The 22,784-nt window shown below is 43.9% G+C and overlaps 1 protein-coding gene across 4 annotated transcripts in view; it reads left to right on the forward strand.

Moving 5' to 3' along the window:
- tet3 (tet methylcytosine dioxygenase 3) overlaps positions 1 to 20,578 on the forward strand; it is a 49,608-nt gene extending 29,030 nt beyond the window's left edge. For all 4 annotated transcript variants that reach the window (XM_086313371.1, XM_086313369.1, XM_086313368.1 and 1 more), the window contains 9 exons: positions 496 to 3,430; positions 6,187 to 6,277; positions 9,497 to 9,590; positions 10,901 to 11,109; positions 12,047 to 12,197; positions 12,390 to 12,479; positions 12,723 to 12,860; positions 12,981 to 13,335; positions 13,480 to 20,578. In XM_086313371.1, coding sequence (XP_086169497.1) covers positions 496 to 3,430; positions 6,187 to 6,277; positions 9,497 to 9,590; positions 10,901 to 11,109; positions 12,047 to 12,197; positions 12,390 to 12,479; positions 12,723 to 12,860; positions 12,981 to 13,335; positions 13,480 to 15,278 — 5,862 coding nt within the window. In that variant the 3' untranslated portion in view covers positions 15,279 to 20,578. The remainder of the gene's footprint in view (positions 1 to 495; positions 3,431 to 6,186; positions 6,278 to 9,496; positions 9,591 to 10,900; positions 11,110 to 12,046; positions 12,198 to 12,389; positions 12,480 to 12,722; positions 12,861 to 12,980; positions 13,336 to 13,479) is intronic.
- The last annotated feature ends 2,206 nt before the right edge of the window (positions 20,579 to 22,784 follow it).

A 22,784-nucleotide genomic window follows, 5' to 3' on the forward strand; every position in this document is an offset into this window, starting at 1 on the left:
CAAGGATGTGGATTTGTACTGCATTTTCTTTTCTCTGTGCTTCCCACATCTGGCTCACAATGTCTCCTAACACCACTGCCTGCTTTGTATAGCCCAGCGGATCTCAAGTAGAACGTCCATTTATAAACAACTGTGGAATTTTGTCACGTGACCTGTGACTTACCAGTTGTAAAATAAGCCCACTGAATATGAGAAGAGTTTACACCAGCCTTACTGGTGTGACCCGGAGAAAATTTATGCTATGCATGTGTGAGAGGTGGGTGGCAAACTCTGGATAAGAGCTGGAAAGAAGGGAATGGAGTCCTGGATTACTGGGTTGATACTCATCCAAGGAATGCTGTAATAGTAACTACTGAATGCCATGAGTACATTTAGTATAGCATAATCTAGTTTAGCACAATTACTATTTTAAAGCCATACCTAATGTGTACGATGTGCATCTGAATCCATTGTTTTTCACATCCTCATTACCTGTGCTCTGTGTTTGTCTTTTAGACTGTTCACAAAGTTACTTCAGTGGATGGCCCCAGAAGTGGAGGCCAGATGGAAATTGGGTCACATGACCGCCTCCAGGAAGGCGCGCTGAGCCTGGAACTGGCCAATGGGGTGAATCAGTACCCTAATGATGGTGAGCCATCTATAGAAACAGAGCAGCAGTGTGCAGAAAGCGTGCTGCCAAGGCAGTGCTGGGTGCCTGGACATGGCAAGGTCAGCGACACCCAACAACAGCAAACGTGTGGTGCAACCCCTGCTGAACCTGTACACCATGCAGACATGGAGGATGCTCACAATCTGGTGGCTTTTTCTGCTATTGCTGGCTCACTGCCTCATTCTTCCTCCTCTTCCTGCCACCTCTTGCAGGCTACTACAGCCTATTTGTATGAGAAGTTTACCCAGGAAACAGGCGCTGGGAAGGCTCAAGCTAGAATCTCTGCAGGGGCTCCTGAGGGTAGCTGCCCACCTTCAGAAGACCTGGAGACCTTACAGAAAGCACTGAGCCAAGCAAAACATGGACACAAGCCTCCCAATTGCGACTGTGATGGGCCTGACTGTCCAGACTACCTTGAATGGCTGGAAAAGAAGATAAAATTAGCAACCAATGAGGATCAAGGCTCCCACAAACTGGTTGATACTCCCTCACATTTACAACCTCACATAGAGCAACCCCATTTGCTGCATCACTCTCAGACCTACCAACAAGTAAATGGTGGCCACCATCTGTCTATTTCATGCTCCCAGCAGCAACAGGAAAGCCAAGGCACTCACCCAGATCAAGTGCCCTGCTCCAAACCACCGATTCCTTGCTCGCCACAGGTGCTCTCCATAGCCAAGGAGAAGAACATCAGTCTTCAGACAGCCATCGCCATAGATGCTCTGACACAGTTATCTGGTACTAGCCCACAAACTGCCTCTTCCCCAGGTCAAACCCCCTACACAAATAACCTCCATCACCATCAACACAACCAAAACACCGCATCTCAGCCTCTTAATGGCATTGGCATGATCCCATCCTCTTCTGGCACCTACTCATCTTCTTCACGCTCTCAGTCTGTCCCTCCAGGACTACAAACTAGCCAGCAGGCCCTAGAGTCATGTGAGCACCACAGACCCCAATCCCAGGGCCATCCGCCCCATGTTACCCCTGTCCAGTCCTCTACCTCTCCCTTCCCGTGTCAGGGAAAACCACCAGGCTTCAACCCGAATCCCCTGCAGTGGCAGCAAGCCTCAGGCACAGGATCTGAACACAGAAATCCATGGATGTGTGTGAAGTCTGAGCCTCAGTCTCACCTTGCCACTGCACCTCATAGTAGCTCAGACCCCATGTCAGAGCTCAAACAGCTGCTTGGTGACACCAGTAGCAAGTTTAGCAAAATTCCTTTTAAGCTTCCAGCTTCGCAACAACTTAGCTTGAACCAGAATGGGACTGTCCAGGCCCAGGATAACCCGGCATTGGTCAGGATAAAACAAGAGTCAGACTCTGCTGACCACTATCATCACCCTGCCTCCATGGGACATTATGGTATGGCTAATGGTCAGCACCAGGGTCAGCACTACCCTGGCACTCCCCTCTCTCCTGGCCAAGCAGCCATTAGCCACTCCACTCAGGCAGCTCTACAACAGCACCTTCACTACAAGAGGAATCTTTTCTCAAACCACCCCTCTGGCTTTGGAGGCGTTGGCCCACGTGGGCCTCTGGCTTGCCAAAATTTGAAAAAATGGTGGCCACAGATGGATGCAGAGGCCCTGTCACATCTGGCCATCAAACAGGAACCCAAGAGGAAAAAAATCAGCCAAGGATCTCCTGGTCTTAAAGCTATGACTGAGACGTTTTTGGGTCCTCCCCTTCCCAAACCCAAACAGATAATCATCAAGAAGCCCAAACAGAAAGCCTCCATGCCAACCTTTCTGCCTCAGACTCAGATCACCACACAGAAACCACCAGTCCACATGATGGACAGATCCGCACCCCTGGCCAAACTGCAACTAGGTCCACTCGACCAACTGCCCCTCCACAGTAACTTCACTCAGGCTGCTGCTGCTGCAGGCCTCCCTGCCCCAGCCCAATCTCAGGTATCCATTTTCAATTCCTCAATGACACCCACTTCCACTGTTTCTGTTCCATCAGAAAACACTCCAGCCCAGCTGGGCCCTCTACTCCCACCTGTGGGCCTTGCAGCTCACAATAAGTCAGAAGAGATGGGCAGCCTGGCCTCCAGTAATACCAGCACCATGACACCTATGACCTCCACATCCTCACCCAGCACCTCAAATGTACCAAGCGTCTTTAACTTGGACCCGAAGTATGAAGAGTTGATCCGCCAGTTTGAGGCTGAATTTGGGGACTCAGTTCCAGACGTATCTGCCAGTCAGCCCGTGGAGGAGACTGCTACAGCCCCAAAGTCAGGGAATGAATCCCTGAGTAGTCCTCAGGACCTCAGTCCTGCATCATCATCCACCTCCCAGCCACTTCCCTTAATTTCCACAAGTCAACCCACCCCCACACCTCATCGAGATCATCAGATGGGAATGAGCAAAGATGAGTCCAGGACCCAAAGTGAGGCATCCTTGAGCCAGGCATCTACAGAACGGCCTATGGAGATGCAGCACAGGGAGTCTGTTCAAGTTCCTCTGAAACAGGAAGATATAGTGGAGAGGCAGCAGCAGTCCAGAGTGGTGCAGGATACTTTTAGCATGCCAGCTTCTCCGCTGTCAAAACGAATGAAAATTGAATCCTCGGGTGATATAACAGTATTGTCCACCACCTGCTTTTCTGAGGAGGACACACCAACTAAGGAAGGTGTGCCCTCTTCACCATCTCTCAAAGGCTTCTTGGACTCTCCTTTACGCTATCTTGACACACCCACTAAGAGCTTGCTAAGTACTCCTTCCAAGGATCTTCAGGCAGAGTTTCCCACCTGCACCTGCGTGGGTAAGTTTTTGCATCTCAGCCTCTGCTTATGGTCACACAGCTTACTTTCCATCCACAAAGTGCATTTCAGACACAAATTAGAAATAGTCTAACAATAATCAGTCTTCTGAAAACATTACTTATTAATCTCTGACTAGAGATCAATTTGAGTCTTTGTCAATTTGAGCACATTTCGTTATCTTTGGAAATGTTTTATTCCTCCACTAAAATAATCAGCCTATTATGTGGCCATTGTAAGCATTTCACTTTGCTTATTGATGTAAACAGATTGACTTTTAGATTTTTTCACCCCATTCCCACCCCAGTTCTTTCTGGTTTTCTGGTTGGTTGCAGCTAAGAAAGAATGTGCAAGTTGCCAGGGTGCGTGGTAGTGACCATCTAGACTGTGACAGTGAGGGCCAATAAAGGCAACATGCAGGAACAATAGCAGTGGTGGCAGAAGGACTCTTTTGTGTGGGTTTGGGTCTTGCAAGCAAGCAGAACAGAGCCTTTGTTAGACAGAATGGAGTTCAGTCCCATAGTTTGGGTAGCACCCTGTTTAGGGAAGCCTATTTATTTACAACCAAGTAGGTGGTCCTACAGTTGAAATGTTTCATTTAAAGACATTATATGCTGGAGATTTAATTTGTTAGACTACACTCACGTTATTCTAATGCATAGTGTCTCAGTAAGTCATTAATTAATAACTCAGTAAATCTGAATATTGCTGCGTTAGCTAATGTGGATAATAGTTTATTAACTCGACACACAAACCAAATAACGAGAGACTGTGTTCTCAGGCAGGCTACTAAGAAATGACAACCTGTTTCTTGGAGTTACTGTGTACCAGTTGCCCACATTGATTTTATCTCCCAGTCAACACTTGTCACTGTATGATGACAAAACTATACCATAAACAGATAGATGTTGTCACTGTGTCCACCTACAACAGCATTTCCAGTCAGTCTCTCTGACAAGGCAAAAAATCCTTTTTGTGATATAAGTATAATACAGAAAGCTTTTTTTACTGCAACATTTGATTGACAACTTTGATTAAAAATCGATTGTGATCTAACAGCCACACAACAGCCACTCGATGTACACGGACTAGTTTTAGGACTCCCATTTTTCAAACAAATATAAATATGTTTATGTTATTTACGCATATGCATGTGTAATTTATGGAATCTTTTGTATTGCATGTACATTGTATTCCATGCATTGCACAGCCTTTTAAGCCTGTTGTGTGACTGACTCAGAAAGCCCAAGAAGTGTATCCAGGGGTTAGGTTGGCTGGTCGGACGAGTTGTTTTACAACCAAGACTAGACGTGGAGAAAACGGGTAAACTGACAGTTTGCTGGGTGTGGATTTGGGATGGATTAAGGCCTGGTCCATAAAATTGTGTTGCATCTGAGCACTAAAAGGAGTGCACAGCAGTGGGAAGAGCAGTGTCAATGACACACACTTGCTAACCATGTGGTGTTACTAGGGGTAAAGACCAACAAACAACAAGCCTTCATAATTATGTTACACATTTCCTTTTCTAAGCAGTATAGCATAACACTGCATAGGAATTTGTTGTTTTTAACACAGACAGGATACAGTATATACATATACACACATATTTTTTTTCTTTGCACATAAATGGACTATGACTACTCCATTTCCTGCCATGAACCACGCCCTGGAGCCTCCTTTCACCAGCAGCAGAATGTGACCTCATGTTGCCTCTGGACACAACCACACACACATACAAACACAACACACACACAGAGTGGAAGACCGCATTTTAATCATCTGATAGTGTGGAGCGCATTAAGGGCATTTTTGGTAATGTTGGCATCCACAGTTGTACTTTAGAAATGATACAAGAGCAAGAACAACACAATGTTAGTTTAACAACACACAGTTAGCTGATACAGCTGGGCAATGCGAAATTCCTCGAGGCCATCATACCATTAATCTGCACAGTATCTCATAGAAAATGTAACACTGAAGTCATAGGGTGTGGTTTAAAACCATAGGTTTTGTGCAGGGGAATGGTCAAATGCTCACACATACTCATGCACAACATCACCTCAGATGTACACAAAACACACACACTAACACTCCCTCTAAACATCCCTACATACTGAGTCACACACTACCTCAAAAAGCTTCTGCTTCACCATGTTTTGCTCCCCACACCACTCCCTGTGTGTGTGCGTTCATGTGTGTGAACGTGTGTTTGAACTGGATGTCGCAATGAGCTCTACTTTCACATGCTTCTCATAGAAGATCTGGCTTTACCTACAAAGAAAATATCTTTGAGTTTGGCCAGAAATACATCAAAGCACATCCGCTGTACCTTTGTCCTTTTACAAAACACTACAACATGTGAGAACATGCAAAGCCAAGCTGTACTTTTCAAGTCTTCTTTGTGTGCAATTTAAGTGACACTCAGATCCAAGAGTTGGTTTGTTAGGAATTGGGGCTTAGATGTAAAATTTTTGGTCAATGTGAAAGGCAAAAATGTTTTTAAAACCAAAGATTCAAATTCAAAAGAGAAACTGTTTTAAATAGGCTGGTGTTAGGGGACATTACCACCAAAGCTATAGATTTGAACAGCAGTGACTATATTACCCAATCTTGTTCTGATTCTGTGTTGAATTCATGCTGTAGTGGAATCACTGATACACTGTAAAAATCCAGTGTTTATTGTCAATTGCTGCTACAGTTTGTATTCGTTTTTCAGATAAAATGTTGTGTTCTTACTCTGTACTGTCCCCCCCCTCAGAGCACATAATTGAAAAAGATGAAGGGCCCTACTACAATCACTTGGGATCTGGACCTACTGTGGCCTCCATACGAACCCTGATGGAGACAAGGTATATTCTCTTCTCTTCTCTTCTCTTCTCTTCTCTTCTCTTCTCTTCTCTTCTCTTCTCTTCTCTTCTCTTCTCTTCTCTTCTCTTCTCTTCTCTTCTCTTCTCTTCTCTTCTCATGAGTCCTCCTCCTCACATTTTGTCCTTAGGGAATCTGTGACCTAGAATCTAGTAGGAGGAACAGGAAATATCAGCATCATCAGCATATCACAGGCAGAGCAAAAAGCACAGGATTAGCAGCAGATGACAGCTGATAATGGGAAGAACACAGAAGGAAGAACAACTGATGACAAAATACAATAAAATATGGAGGAAAAAATGAACATTGAAGCAGTGAGGGGAGACAGAGAGATGGGTAACCTTATTTATGAATAATGTAGATGTAAAAATGAGTTTGGTTTGTGTGAAACTTAAAATTTCACAAGAAATGTCACAAATTAAAGATAAAAAAAAAGTGTTGTCACATGTGCATCTATATAAATAGATTGTATATGTGTAGATGTGCATATAAATTAGGTAAATAACATTATTAAAGATCTTTTTTTCTAAATGCTTTTATTTTTAAAGGGCATTTTAGAGAGCAAAGTAACGTAATTTTAAATACTCTTATTCCCTTTATAAATGCAGGGAGGATGGGAAGGTAGAACACCTTTATGGGCCCATTATGCTCCACGTATTGGCAGTATTGCACACAAACAGCAAAGTATCCAGACATACCATTTGTACCAGTACTGAGGGTGCGAGTACTCGCTACAGTGTTCTCCTGAGCGATAGCGACACCCATACTAAACCTCTACGTCAGGTGTATGGGTAGAAGAAGTGAAAACTGGAAGCAAATGTAAAGTTTTTCCAGAAAGCGTCAGACTGTATAATCTCTGTAACTCTCCTGTACTGATAGATCAGTGAATTGGAGGTCAAAACGAACATGATCGTGCACTCGTGTCTTCAACTTGGGGAATATTGCAAAAGCTGACGAGTGCTTGACCAGCTGAAACCAAAATGACACTAAAGTGCAGCTTGTGCCAGAGGACTTGATGGCGCTTTTTGTCTTTGGTACCATTCGCAAGAGGCTGGGTGGACGCGCATAATGAGCCCATTAGAGGGAGGGGGAATCATGTGCAGCCAGACCGGCTACCTAACCACTGAAAAGAGAAGCTCAAATTGCAACACACGGAGGAAGTGTGACTTCCTTTTCTGATAGAAACACCATAACTCCACTTGATCTTTACACCACAAATAATTGCTTGCTCCTGTAATCTCATGTATAGAACCCTTAATAAACAAACTGCAGCTGCAGCCTCAGTAATGAAATTGCTGTTGGGTTATCTTGCAGAAGCATGCCACGAAACAACTCTTTTCAAGGTTGAATTAACGAATATCTTTCTCTGCAGAATGTAAACACACTTTAACCTTTTTTTTTTTTTTTTTACCACATCTTTCACTTGTGTTAAGCTTCATTTTCACAATGCTGAATGCTGTAGTAGTTGCTATTCATTGAGAGGCTGGATTTCTGTAGGGCCAATGAGTCATTAGCTCCCAGAGAGCGCAGCTTGAGTAAGTGAGGGGAGGGAGTGTTCAACCAGAGTCCACTTTTTGCTATTTGAGAGATGACGCAAGATGTTAAGCCCCTATAGTCCCTGGCTGACCTTTGACCTACCCCTCACCCTAGCCAGCCACCCCTGTGGTGACAGAGTCTAATCCCCTCCCACTTTCTCAGCCACCTCAGGGTGATTCCTATTCAGGAGGTGCACGGCGTATTCACTGCCATGCCAAATCTGCTCAAGGCTGAGGTTTTCACAATGGCAGGTATCTGGCTGACAGGAGACCTGATATGATCTGTGAACAAACATCTGACAAGGCCCAGTGACATACCCGCGCCCCGGTGCAACCTCTGACCCCCCTCTCCTCCTGTGCAACTACAAACAGACCTGCAGAAATACACACCACGCACCATTAGGACACAAAAACAAACAGAAATGTTTGTGTACAATTGCTAATGCATTCAAGCTACTATCAGCACAGAAATATGTCCAAGAGAAGTCCTTTTGGCCCGAGTTGTTTTGGAAGCTAAGGGATCAGATTTACTCTGCCATGCTTGTGTGAATCTCAGCAGAGGACTGTGAACATGCACTCCTAATCAAGTTGACTTGTTTTTGTCAGGATTGACATATAATGCTACTCCCTCAGACTACTTAGAGGTGGAGAAAAATGAGAAAGGCAAAACGAACATTTGGAATAAAGACTAAGAACCACTGCTGATGAGGTCACTTGTGGCAATAAGAAACCTTTGATTAATATCCCTCAGTGGAAATCTGAAATCTCCTGTTACTGATCAGGTGCTGCTGGAACTGCTACTGAGTAGCCGTTCATTGTCCATAGTTATTGTGTTTTGGTACCAATAGCATTTGGCCAGCATATTTTTCTGCTCTCTTAATCAGTAATGTCACACTTTTCCATGGTTTTTGAACACATGGACAAACTGGAAAGTTTTCCCAGTTTTACAACATTTTTTGAAACACAGTACCTTTAGAAACTGTACCTGCACCTAACTACATGTGTGTAGTCTTTTGGAGGGTTTGAGTATAGCTCTTAAAGGTGACCTTCCTTGGTTGCTGTTACAGTCAGTTCTGTAAAATTCAAAGAATAAGGTCAGAATATGCAGTTTCTTTTTGAAGGTTCAGGCTTTCACGCTTCTGTGAATGCTCCTTTTCACACCATTTTTCTACTTTTGGATCTGTGTGATGTCAGTGAGAGTGGATATCCTGAATATGACCATCTCACAGGTACAGAGAACTGGCTGCATGAACGCCACACCTACCTGAGATTTAGGCCTTCTGTTTGTGAGACGGTAGCTATTCAGAATAAAGCTGGCTTAAAGGAAGCTGAACACTTTGTTCTACACAGTGAATGAATTTAGGGGTCTTCATCAAGTCTGACTTGAGATAAACAAGGAATATTTTGAAATGTGCAAAACTTCATGTAACTTTTCTAGTTACATGGAGCTGGAAATGAGCATAACAAGTCCCCTGCAGCAAAACATGAAGGTTCAGTATTTAAATGCCCCAGTTCCTTGTGGTTGGTTTGGTTTCTCTACGGAGACAAAACATAGAAATGACTGCAATGTGTTTTTATATGTAGGACATTGAGAGTGTCAGGTTTTTGTGTCACAACACTAAAGTCAGACATGCAGTAAAACAGTGAATTGCGTCTCTCTGTATGCAGGTTTGGAGAGAAGGGGGAAGCCATCCGGATTGAGAAGGTGGTTTACACAGGCAAAGAGGGAAAGAGTTCCCACGGATGTCCTATTGCTAAGTGGGTAAGTAGCATCACAGCACATCCAAAATGCGGTTTTGAAAGATGCTGGATAACTTCCAACACACATGCCTACAACAGACAGTGAGCAATAGTGTTGAGAAACATGTCCCTACACTGTATATAAAGGAGGGGCATGTCATAGCTTTTGGGTCTGAAAAGTGAAACCAGTGCTAAGTGCCTTTCTAACAGCCAGGGGAGTAATATCTTGAGCTGAAGTCTATAAGAAGTTTACTGCTCGTTTGATTCATGCATCAGTAAAAATTATGTTCATTTTATAAATGAATGTTCCACTAAAGAGCCTGTTATACCCTCCGACTGGTAAAGAGTTGACGCCCTAGCTGCTGTTGTGCACCTCTTGTTACATGGTGCTACAGCTGCAATCAGGTTGAAGACACGCATGTACAATCGTGTCATTTTTACCTTGGTTTTAATGATGAATACAGAAGCTCAGCGGTACATAGATTATACCGTGGGATATGCTGCAGCAGTTTGAAAAGATGAGGCTTTGCTTCCAGTTTTGCCTTCGTCTTCTCCTGTATCAGCGCTGATGTGGAGCGACGCCTGTTGTTCAGGAGAATACTGCAGCAGGTACCTGTGACGCTTTCCGATGGTATCTCCAGGAGTGCACAAAGCGACCAATGGGCTTTGACCAACCAAGGCCCTAAGAGTAAAGAGAGGCTGACCGGGTGCTAACATTTGTGTCAGTTCAAGTGAAAGATAAAAAAGTGAGAGTGAGAGTTTTTTTCAGTGTTTATCCCACCTGCCAACACTGACAGCCTGTCAACAAGCAATTTATGTGACATGTGAGTGTGTGTGCATGTTTGTATAGTGAGGGGTCCTGGGGAGACACACAGGCGAGTTGCCATCCACAGTGAGCAAATCAGTAGGAGGTCTCACTCTGTGACAACTGCCTGGCCTCCTCTCCTGTGTCACCCCTGACACATCCTGCTAATGACTTTATGGATTCAAAACAACCACCCTGCTGAGGGAGGGTGACTGTTTGGGTGTGTTTTAAGACAGAAAGATTAGGAAGCTAGGGGAACTGACTTAAAGAAGTGGTATTCAGTCACAGAAGTGGGTCAGACTTTAGTTCAAGGAGTAAATATCCTTCTTAAATAAAATGTAACCCTCAACTATGTCTGGTTTGTCACTATATCAAAATGTATGGGTGTGCTGGACATCTGCTGGCCAAATGCAGGAACTACAAGGAGCTCTTGGAACATCCTATCAACTGACTGAAATTGTATTTGGCTTTATTAGCATTGGATTTTTGTGTGTGAGTAAAAGCTCACAAGCTTTGTTTCCTGTCAGGTGATCCGTAGAGGCAACGAGAAAGAGAAGCTGCTGTGTCTGGTGAGGCAACGTGCAGGCCATCGCTGTGACAATGCTGTCATCATCGTCGTCATTATAGCCTGGGAAGGTGTACCGAGGGCCCTGGCTGACCAACTGTACAGAGAGGTCACAGACACGCTCACCAAACATGGCAACCCCACCAGCCGACGCTGTGGCCTCAATGAGGAGTGAGTAGGGGATGGCTAGTTTTTCATTCTGGATGTCTGTCAGGAAATGGATGGACTTTTGAATATATTGATTTTTGAAGCAGATGGTGTTTAAACTCTGGGTATCTTTTTCACACATGTCACACATGGTTGTCCTGAACATTTATAAACATCCTTAGACAGAAGTGCGTGTGACAACAGTAATGTCTGACTCAGTCCGGTTAGACATTAGCCTGTCTTAAACCTGCCGACTCTCTAGTACAAAGGCAGAGTGGTGTTTCACCCATGTGTGAAAGCACAGGTTATTGTTCATCACATTCACTGCTAGTCAGTCATGTGTCCAGCCTCTTTGCATGTTCACAATGCTTCCTCACTTTAACAACACTATTGTTGTATTTATATTTCCAGTAGTGGGAATAAGTCAGAAGCAGTGGAGAAGTGTGGAAAATATCCTGACCGGATCAAATTTGTCCAAAGTTCATATTCATGACATAAAAGTGAATTTTAAGACAAGAATTACGACAAAAATGAAATGTGTACATTTTGTTCTCTGTTACACTGTTCACCTAGTACCCAGCCCTTCAGCTAACCATGAGTAAATGTTAACACACCCCCGTGTCTGGTGGCTTAGATATGTGAACCACTCACCATCTGGGATGGAGAAATAAGTCTTGCTTCTATCTTCTGTGTAGGCACTGAAGCTGCCTTTGTGTTTCCCTCCAATATGTGTGTAACATATAGTAACTTTGACATATAAAGCAATTTTAATAAAACCGGACATTATTAAAATGTGTGGCTTAAGTCTAAGATGATCACCATTCAACATTGATTGCTTCAAATGAAACCAACTGTCTCGCTAACACTCTCAATTACAGTGGTGCACACGAGGTAGTAAAACATGCCAGACTGCACGTCTTCTATGAATGAAGCTCAGTGTGCTCTCTGTCTCCCCCTACAGCCGTACTTGTGCCTGTCAAGGCAAGGATCCTGAAACTTGTGGTGCTTCCTTCTCTTTTGGTTGCTCATGGAGTATGTACTTTAACGGCTGCAAGTACGCACGAAGCAAAATGCCGCGAAAGTTCAGGTTACAGGGAGAACACCCTGAAGAGGTACTCATCACGCGAAAGCTGCCTTTTTACAAGCATTGTATGAGTACATATGTATGCAAATGAGAAGATTAATATTATTTTTTTTATTTTAAAATTCTTTTCTCTTCTTGTTCTTTTCAGAATAGCATCTGTAAATTTTAAGATACCACTTTATAGTTTTGTCTGACCTGTGATTCATGTTTTCATCATCAGGAGGAAAAACTCAGGGATAACTTCCAGCTTCTGGCAACTGAGGTGGCTCCTGTGTACAAGCAACTAGCACCACAAGCCTACAGTAACCAGGTGTGTTGTACAGGCACATGTCTATTAGCAAACCAACATAGGAAAGAAGATCTCAGCAGGAGATGTTTCTAAAGACGCAAAACCAACTCGCACGCATTATTACCTTATGATTTAGTACACCTGTGAGGACTTGGCTTTGAGAAAGGAAGCAATCTTAAGTGTTGGGTTTCTGTGTATTTTAAGAATGCAGAAATGAGTCCCTTCCTATAGCTGGTTTAATGCTATCTCTGTCCTTTACTTCAGTGCCAGACAGAGTCCAAAGCTCCTGAATGCAGGCTGGGCTTGAAGGAAGGCCGTCCATTCTCTGGAATAACTGCTTGCATGGACTTTTGTGCTCACGCTCATAAGGACCAGCACAACCTGTACAATGGATGCACAGTGGTAAGATCATTAAACCTTTCTCTTTTTTGCACTGAATAATGGCTACATTGTTAATGAGCTGAAAATGCTACATAAAAAGTGCGGCTGTTTTATCACACACTCTGTGCCACGCTCTACCAGGTGTGTACTTTGACAAAGGAGGACAACCGAACAGTGGGAGAAGTCCCAGAGGACGAGCAGCTCCACGTGTTGCCTCTTTACACGTTATCCCCGACAGATGAGTTTGGCAGCGAGGAGGCCCAGAACCGCAAGATGGAGACAGGAGCTATCCAGGTGCTTAACGCTTTCCGCCGTGAGGTGCGCAAGTTGCCCGAACCTGCCAAGTCATGCCGACAGCGCCGACTAGAGGCAAAGAAGGCTGCCTCAGAGAAGAAGAAAAATAAACTCATCCAGCAAGCAGGAGAGACGCCGGAGAAGACGGGGATCAAAGCCGAGGTCTGCATTAGCAGTTTCCCTCAACCCCAAGGCAATAAAGGTTAGTTTCTGTTTTAGATCTAAGTAACTTAAAATGTCCTTTGTGTTTACCTGTTATCACCGGATTGTAAAAGCTGAAATACTTTAAGATTTTGACTTGTTTGTAACCCATTTTCCTTACTTTTCTTTTGTGTCAAACAAACAGCAATTATAAAACAAGAGGTGAAGCCCAACATCAAAAAGGAACCCTTAAACGGATCGATAGATGGATATTCTGTGCAAGCAGTAGACCCAGTAAATCCCATGTATACAAACCCCGTCTTCTATGCAAGGGGAGGCCTCCCCACAACTGGCCAGCCCTCTGCACCTGATACAGTAAATGGTTTCCACACCAGTTTGCCCCCAATGGATTATGCCTACTACAGGTGCTCACCCAATACACTTTTCCCCCCTGTACTGAGGACCTATGAGGGTCGAAATGGCTCTTCGCCCAGAGCTGGCTGTAAAGCTGTCCAGGTAGATCAGAAGCCTGACATTCAAAACTTTCAGTCCAGGGTGGCTCTTTCCTGCTCCAGCCAAGCAGAGCAAACCAACCAACCAAATCACACGACTTACACCCAGGCACCAGTTTATAGCCAATCCCGTCCTTCCTCTGCCTCCTCTGAGTGCTCCAACAGAGGCACGCCGGTCATCAAACAGGAGCCTATGGATGTGCCAGTCTATGAAGGCACGCTTCCGAACCAGGTCGGAGCCAACACATCAAGAAGCCCCTCGCAACCTGTGACCTGGCCTGGGCACAAGCTTAATGGAAGTTTTATTCCCACCACTTGGGATGCCCATCAGAAGCATAAACAAAGTTCCGAGGCCTCATCGGAGAAACAGCAGCAGTTTCACCAGCATCTCCAGCAGCGGCAGGCCTCTCCTTACCCGCAGCAGTGGTCATCCTTCCTTGGCTTAAACACTATGAGGGCTTCCCCTGCCCCATCACCGTCACTCCAGGTACCTCCCTCTCCATCTCCATCCCCTCAGCTAGGCACAGTGGTCCAAGGTAACATACATCAATCTTCCCCACGCCCTGGCACTCCACGCCCAAGCACCCCTCACCCAGTAACCCCACAGCCCGGTGTCTCTCACGCAGGCCCACTTACACCACGGCCAAGTACCCCACATCCAGGCACCCCCAGGCACTGGGCGAGCCCCGTTGCTAGCCCACAGCCGCAAACATGGGGCATGGGGCCTTATAGTCCTGGTATGAAGCACAGCAATCCTGCAGGGGCCTATCCCGACAAGATCTGGTCCAAGACTGGAGAAAGTCGATGTTCCACTCCGGTTGGGCCCCAGGAAAAGGCCTGGAAGTCTTTTGGAGGTTCTGTGGCAAGTAACACCCCTTCCCCTGCTCCAGAGGGTCGCCTCTTCCCCGATGCCCTGCAGCAATCAGATCAGGCCTGCTACACGCCCAGCCGAGCAGAGAGCGACGTCGAGAGCACCAAGAATTGCGAAGAGGACGTGGATGAGGTCTGGTCTGATAGTGAGCACAACTTCCTGGACCCTTACATAGGCGGGGTAGCAGTGGCACCAGCCCACGGCTCCATCCTAATCGAATGTGCTCGTCGGGAACTACATGCTACCACTCCACTCAAAAAGCCTGACCGCTCCCACCCCTCCCGCATCTCCCTGGTCTTCTACCAGCACAAGAACCTCAACCAGCCCATGCATGGCCTGGCTCTTTGGGAGGCCAAAATGAAGCTGCTGGCAGAGCGAGCACTGCAGAGGCAGCAGGAAGCAGCTCTCCTTGGCCTCTCCCAGGAGGATATCAAGACACTCGGGAAGAAACGCAAGTGGGGCGCTACGGCGGCAGGCGCTAGTCCAGGACCTGGACAATCTAAAGACAAGAAGGAGGGGCCGGTGACGCGGTTATCCCCCTCGTTCTACACCACCTCTACGGTTACTGTGTCTCCCTATGCCTCCACCGTCGTCACGGGGCCCTACAGCCACTTTGTGTGAGGACACATAGACACAGAGTGACTGATAGCTACAGAGTGGTGCAGTGGAGGGCTGGAGAGAGAGCACTGAGCAGAATCAATGTCTCTCAGCCGTCCCGCAGTCTGGCATCCCTCCATCCTGCCTCCCTCTACAGTCCACTTGGAGGAGGGGGACATTTTTATTGTTTTTTACCTCATGTCAGGCAGTGGTTTGGGCTTCAGACACACTGCCTGTGGTGCTCTTCCTCTCTTTTCCCCGGAGAGGAACTCCATTGCTTTTTCTTGTTTATAGAATTTTAATGATTCTAATTATTGCTATTATTATCAATATTATTATGATTGTTACTGTCAATGTTGTTATTACAGGTATTATTATGATGAAGACTTGTTTTTTTTTATTATTGCTCTTTTCATTAATGTTATTATTAATAAGGTGACCTGTTTTGTTTTGTTTTTATATTTTTGTTAAATCAATCAGTCTGAGTTTGACAGACTTGGACACTTGCTTTTTCCATGTTTGGAAAACATGCACCCTTCCCCCCCACTTGACTTTGTTCTTATCAATCTTAAAGCTGTACTTAGATAAGGAGGAGCCATTATCTCCCTGATACGGCAGAAAAATCAACAATATAGTCACCACAATCATTTCTTTTAGTTTATAAAGCCATTTCTGGGCCTTTTTAAAGAATAATCACAATAATCACCATTATGAAGATCCTGATCAAAAGCATTGATTTTTAATGAATCAGTACCAGCATCACCACTGTCAAATACGCCACTGACAGTATGTTTTTTCATTATAGCAAACAACCATCTACACAAATATTACAAAAGATAAGAGTAAGGAGGGAAATCACCAAAGCCCTTTTGCTCCAGGCACCTAGAAAAAGCGCAGCGATTGGTTTCAAGTGTCATGCTGAAGGAAGAAAATGGTCCCCGGGCTCAGAATAACTCTTAACCATTACTGCGAGAAACCTTTGCAGCTTGCCTTGTCGTGATGATGAGATGATGCGCTCCTCCTACTCTCCCTTCTAGCTTCTGACTGGTGCTCAGCTTCCTGCTCTGATCGATTTCCATTCCGCTACTCTTCATGGCACTCGATGCTGTATTTAGGTGCTCTAACTCAAATTTGGCTCAAGTAGTATTTGCAACTAAAAAGTTTGTGTTTCGGCCCAGGTGGGATACCAGAACACTGGGATTTACTGCTTTTAACACAAAGGTGCAGAACTTGTGTCGTGCTAGGGAAAGGTCCTAACGAGTTATCTCACAGAAGCTTTCCTGTGCTCTGTGCGGAGAACTGAAGTTCTCACACCCGGTGCTCCACAGAGGCCAAAACAAGCGATACTACTTGTGTAAGCCATTTAACCCAGATCTGCTATTCCCACAGGTGGCACTCTTTTATCTTCCTATAACATTCAAGTAGGAGTGAGCACTTCCCAGTGTAAACTCTAGAGGGCAGCGTCGACTGCTGTTTCAAAGTGGTGTGTACAAACAAACCTATAAGCACTTGGGATTCATTTAGATGGCAGCCTTGTCTCATTGTTGCTTTAACCATCCATGGCCACTAGAGGGGGCTATCCACCCTGCTCGCTGACCATAGATTGGACTTGATAAAACAGCTGAAGGCAAAGCTGACATTAAAAATGTGCCACAGATGTGAACCGGAAACCCATCGTGGGTTGGAGCAGCAGGAAACAGTGTTGGGACAGCAGTGCTTTTGGTGCTCACACACACACTCTGGTGCTCTCCTATTACACTTGATTTACTGTGAAGGGCCCACTCCTTTCTCTGCATGGTGCTGTCATCTTTGAGCAGAGTGAGGCGTGTCCTTCTGCAGGCACCTTGTCACCGCAGAGCCAGCCAATCAAAATGGCCACCGTGTGGTTCAGCTCCACATTGGGCTCAAAAACTGGTTTCCTTTAGAGGAGTTATTATTTTATTTTATTTTTTGCAGTTTGTTGTGGCATGTAGTGATTTTTGTCTCAAACAAAAAGAAAAGTACACTGTACAGGGCAGAGAAAGCACAGTCATTCACTGCATTTCTTGGTAACCCATTTAGCAGTGCTTTTCACAGAGAAAATAGTACTGAGAGATAAAAGGGAAACCGTAGAAAATTTCTGTAGCTTCCAGGGTTTGGCGCCGAACGTGAGCGCAACAGATCGATGAATCTCTCACTTTGCGTGCGTGTGTCTGAAAAGAGCCAAAGAGAGAGACTATTTGATAGCCTGGTGAGAGTCCTGTAAATCGCTCGTTTTTATTTTCCTTTGTGGTCACATGGTTCACCTGCAACATGTGTCAGAAATGAAAATGAGAGACTGCTGATGCAAGCCGACTCCCAGCTGCTGGGCGGTCGTTTGGGCCAAGGCCCTGGTCATCTGTGAAAGACCCTGTTACCTCTCCCGATTTTCTCCAGCGCTCTACCTCACGCTGTAGAGACACTGGTCACAATCACGACTTGCTACTGAGGGCAGAGAATCATGCATGTCCCTTTGTGTGCTCTAGATCTCCACACTCATTTTAACCTCCTTTTTTTTTTTTTACTCTTATTTATTACTACATGGTGATAATGATAATGATTGTCTTTGATGTTATTGTTTTTTTTCATCATTTTTTATATAGCTAATACAAATTGTACATAAAGAAGAAAAGATTTATAAAAGCACTTTTAATCTTGATTTTAATGACACAGAAAGAGCCGATTATTGACAACTTGAAGCTTCTTTTTTTTTAAATTTCCTCAAGAGAGAGATAAAAAATGTAAATATCAAACTATTTAGGTAAGATTATTTAACTTGTGAGGAAAGTAACAAAACCACGAATGACATGGGGGTATTTTTGAAGTCTCTGACAGCCCTGAACATCAGTAAACAACACTTGGCCCCAATGTGTTGTGTGCAAATCTGTGCTTAGTCACTCTGCTGTTTTTGCTTTCCTAATACTGTACCCCCTGTCGGCATGTGACTGACAGAGCCCCAGAAATTTCTGAAAACGATTTAGTCAGCCCAATTCTGTAACATGAAACCACACTCAGCTGACTCACTGGCAACAGTAAAGCGAAAATAAGAGATCCCCCGTGTTGCAGTTGTGCTAATGTATGAATTTAGAGTTTTAGCTTGACAGCTTTCAGTTGTTGTTATTTTCAATTTTGTTGACATTCTCAAACTCTGTGACAGATTCATGACAGCATCGTATTTTAAAAAAAACCCCCCAAACAAATGCCAAAATCTGAATAATGTGATTCCCACATTCCCACGAGCGTGATAAGAGTTACCTCTTGGCTAGTTTACTAGCTTGACTTAAGCAGCTGATTAGCTTAGCTTAGCATATTGGCTGAAAACATGGGGAAACAGCTAGCCTAACTAAAATCAAACTGCCAGCACTTTAAACCTCTTTAACACACGTTAAGTAAGGTTTGTCAACACCATTGTCACATTGGTTTTACAGGGGGTTACATCCCAGGCTAACAAGACCACCAGCAGATATTTCATAAAAAATAAAAAAGAATCACTGCTTCCAGCCTGGAAACAGTCTGGTACAAAGTCCTCTGAAAAGAAAAAAAAATAACAAAAAGGAAACAGAGAAAACAGAGTGAGCTTTAAAGCTGCTGGCGGGCAGATTTTGTTACCTATGTTGCTTCCTGTGTGCCCGGTCTTTATGCTGATCTCAGCTGTCTGATAGCTGCGGCTTCATATTTATCATACAGACGTTAGAACAGTACAGAGTTTTTCTTCTGAGTGTCAACAGGAGAGAGAATGGGAAGTTTTTCAATGACGAACTATTATTTACTATCAAACACCCCCCCTATAACTATACTGACTGCCACGGAGCCAGTCTGAGGTGAAACATTGGGCGACGCTTTAATGAGTTACTGCCCAGCAGTCTTTGTCAGTTGTGTTACCACCGCCCTGCTTGCTTAGATGTGTCATCATTATTATTCGCTTCAGCTTTTGTAATAGCCAAGTATGCACGTGGCAGAAAAATCACAGCTCCCCCGCGGAAGACTGCAGATCTTTCATTTGCCATGATAATTAGGTGACCCACGCCATGTCTAACAGTAGTTTGATAGTGCAGTAACAAGACCCATTTTACGTATTGAGCTTAAGACTTGCCCATATATTAGTCACACACACACACACACACACACACACACACACACACACACACACACACACACACACACACACACACACACAACACAAACAATTACCGAAACAACAAAAGGGTGCTGAGGATATGGTGCATATGATATCTTGGTGACTTTGTACATTTCTAAATGCTTCATAACTTTGGTGGATGGTTCTCATGAGAGGCACCACCTCCCAAGCGGACAAGTACTGAAATCCTGGGGGGTGAGTCGGTTCAGTCGGTGCTATGATGCTATACCTTAAAAATTCACTGTGTTAAAAAAAATACAAAAAAGGAAAAAAAAGCGAGGGATAAATAATTACCACAAATATTTTTCTGAGCTCTTCGAATGTCAAGAGAACTATACTTTTGATTAAAGCAGTTTCACAGGAAGGGAAGCTGCCCTGGTGCTGACTTTATGAAAAGTCTTTTGTTACAACGCTACAAATTTACATCTCTTTTTGAGGGCAGGTGGTGCACTCAAACTGTTGATTACATTCTCTATTAATCTTCATTCCATACTGTACTTGAATTCATTTAAAATAGGACGAGATATAGAATCATATTATATGAAGACTGTTAGCTGGGTTTTACATTTGGTACTGTGCAAGTACCAGAGGCTATTCAAATGATCTTTTGAGTATGTTGTACATGTTCATGTTAACTGAATGCTAAGATATTTGAACGACACAAAAAAAAAAAAAATTGCGTACTGCCTCCCTGTTCCTCTCCCAAGTGATGCACTTCCTTTACTCACTCCCTCTCTTTCTTCTAAATTTTGTATAGTTTTTGACACACATAGATAAACACACATAGATTTGCATCTAACTGTGTATGGCCCACAGTCCTAATTTAACGAACACTTGAAATTTGGGATAGAGACTTGGACCCTGACCCATAAAATTAAATAAAAGGAAAAGAAAGAAAAAGAAAGTGAACCAACACAACTGGCAGCTACATTCCGTTAAGTTTGAGGATTGTTCTTGGTTCTTTATTTTTCATGTCAAGGATGCAGTATGTAAAAAAAAAAAAAAGGAAAAAAAGTGTTTTTGTTCAGTCTCTCTCTCTCTTTGTAGCTGTATGGTGTATTATGTGAATACATAGTGTATGTGGTTAAAAAAGAAAAAAAGAATAAAAAACCAACCCACAATATTGTTTTATGTTGCGCGATAAATAATAAAATTGAAGTGAAACACGTGTTCTTCTTAGTGACTTCATTTCTTGGTCAAGTTGTATTTGATTCTGTTTCCAAGTGCAGTGAGGATCACTGAGTCCTGGCCTCTGTTTTGATCAGCCTGCTCAGTGAAGGCTCATCTCATCCACTCCAATCCAATTCAACTTTATTTATATAGCACTTTAAAACAACAAAGTTGACCAGAGTGCTCATGGATCTAAGCACTCCATGGATCATGGATCTAAAAAGGGAAAATTGTAAATATTCAGTGTGTTCTAGTCTTTCAGCCATTGAAAGTGCAGCTGGGGAAAAAATGTGAGGGCATCATAGAGTGGACAAGGGTTAAGAGAGAAAATGGTAACCATTTTCTTTCTATTCAATAAAAACATATTGGCTAGGTTCTCAAAAAATGCCTTTGTGGGGGTGAGAATAGTCCTGCTTTTGAGGGGTCCAAGGCAGCTTTTTTCAGCTTATATTGGTATGTCTGGTCTCCTTTTGTGCATTAACGCCTCTATAACTTCAGACCAATGAATTGAAAGGTTTACATGTTTTTTTTCAAGGCTGTAATTTTTTTCTAATGGTGCCCTATGAGAGTCGTACAGCCGGGCAGGGGGGAGAACACGTCTGCAAAACCCTGCAGCAACAGCCGCTCTCTGGGCCTGTGTGAGATGGTTATCACAATGGAAGGAGGCGGGAATTGTGGAATTTGGCCCTTGCAACTTGGTGAGTCACTTTTGGCTGGAAGCACTTTGTATCCTAGTGAAAATTGCTTGAGTCTAGCCCCTCTGTTGTGCAGGCACTGTTGATGTTCCTGTGCCTGGAGCAAATTTTCTCATGAAAAGGTACTTTTGGGATGGCTGGCTGGTAAACCAGCTGACAATCCAGGCAGTACGCGCACCGTCGGCGCACATCCGCTCAGATGCAAGACCAATAAAATCAGGCCATTATTCGCTCCAGAGTTTTATCAGTACCCTCATGCAATGCCATTGGATTATAATGGCAGGGCAGAGTTCATCAGGCTAATTCCCTCCACCTGGACCTCAGCCTCTCTGACACTGCCCCTCAAGCCCGATGCACCACCCCTCCTCTGCAGTGGAGCCAATGACCACACCTCCCTGCCACAAATTAATTTATCATTGAGCCACAAGTGGGGTCTTTAGCTCAAACAACACATTTGTTTTGCATTCAAACACAGAAGCTTGAAATGTTGTTTATTTTAAGGATGGTTTGCTTCCAGTCCTGGCATTACTGTCCGAATCCAAATGCAATGGCCTGAAGAAAGTCTTTAGCATTGTTGCAACTTTCCTTTGTCACAACCCAGTGGATCTGGGTTCGGAATACAATGACCTTGAACCTGCAGGTGACCACACCACCTCCTGGCATCCTGCAAGAAAACAATCATATTCTTTAGAATACCAACTTATTTGCTTTCTTAAAACATTTTTTCTTGCATTTGCTATAGAACAGATCTCAAGATAGACAAGCTAGCTGCAATATTACACTAATACCAAAAAACACTGCAAATTTCATATAAACAATTATGCTGTCCATCCATCCACCCATCCATTCAGTGTCTTCAGGGGAAAATGGGAGTGATAAGATTTAAAGTACACGGAGTGGAGGCTGACTGGTAGGGATGGGTATTGAAAAGATTTTCACGATTCCGATTTCATTTTCGATTCTGTTTAACGATATAATACTTTATTGATTCTCTTATCGATTCTTATTTTTTAAAAAGGAGAACACTAAGGTCGATTAGCTTAGAACTTTGTTTTATATCTTCTCTTTAAACAAGATAGAAATTTAGGAGTAACATTGCCTTACAAACCCAACAGTGAGATCTTAAGAAATCAATGGGTCACAGGGTCCCCACGAAAAAAAATGTAAATGTAAAATAATAAAATAAATATTCTTCTGCAGCAATAACAAAGTATAACATAAATTATTCTGTAGCAATTCCACAAGAATATCCAGTAATGTCCCTGCCTACAATTAAACACATTCACTTATCGTAAATCGGGGGCATCTGCTGTGGCAAATAGGTGCAAGCCTTTTACCATAAACTCAGTCACTGCTCTGTGACATTCGTCTATCCTGGCCTGAAAGGAGACACTACCGGTAGACTGCAGCGAGAACTGCCAGCATCTGAGCCAGACTCTGTCTGTCTCTCTCATCATGGTCACCTCAATGCACAGTAATGGCAGGTTTTGTAATAAGGCAGATCGCGCT

The sequence above is a fragment of the Aulonocara sp. 'chitande type north' Nkhata Bay genome, linkage group LG12 (assembly GCF_057382095.1).
Source record: "Aulonocara sp. 'chitande type north' Nkhata Bay isolate Kocher_YH1m ecotype deep benthic linkage group LG12, A_spYH_male_GT1.1, whole genome shotgun sequence".
Lineage (NCBI taxonomy): Eukaryota > Metazoa > Chordata > Actinopteri > Cichliformes > Cichlidae > Aulonocara > Aulonocara sp. 'chitande type north' Nkhata Bay.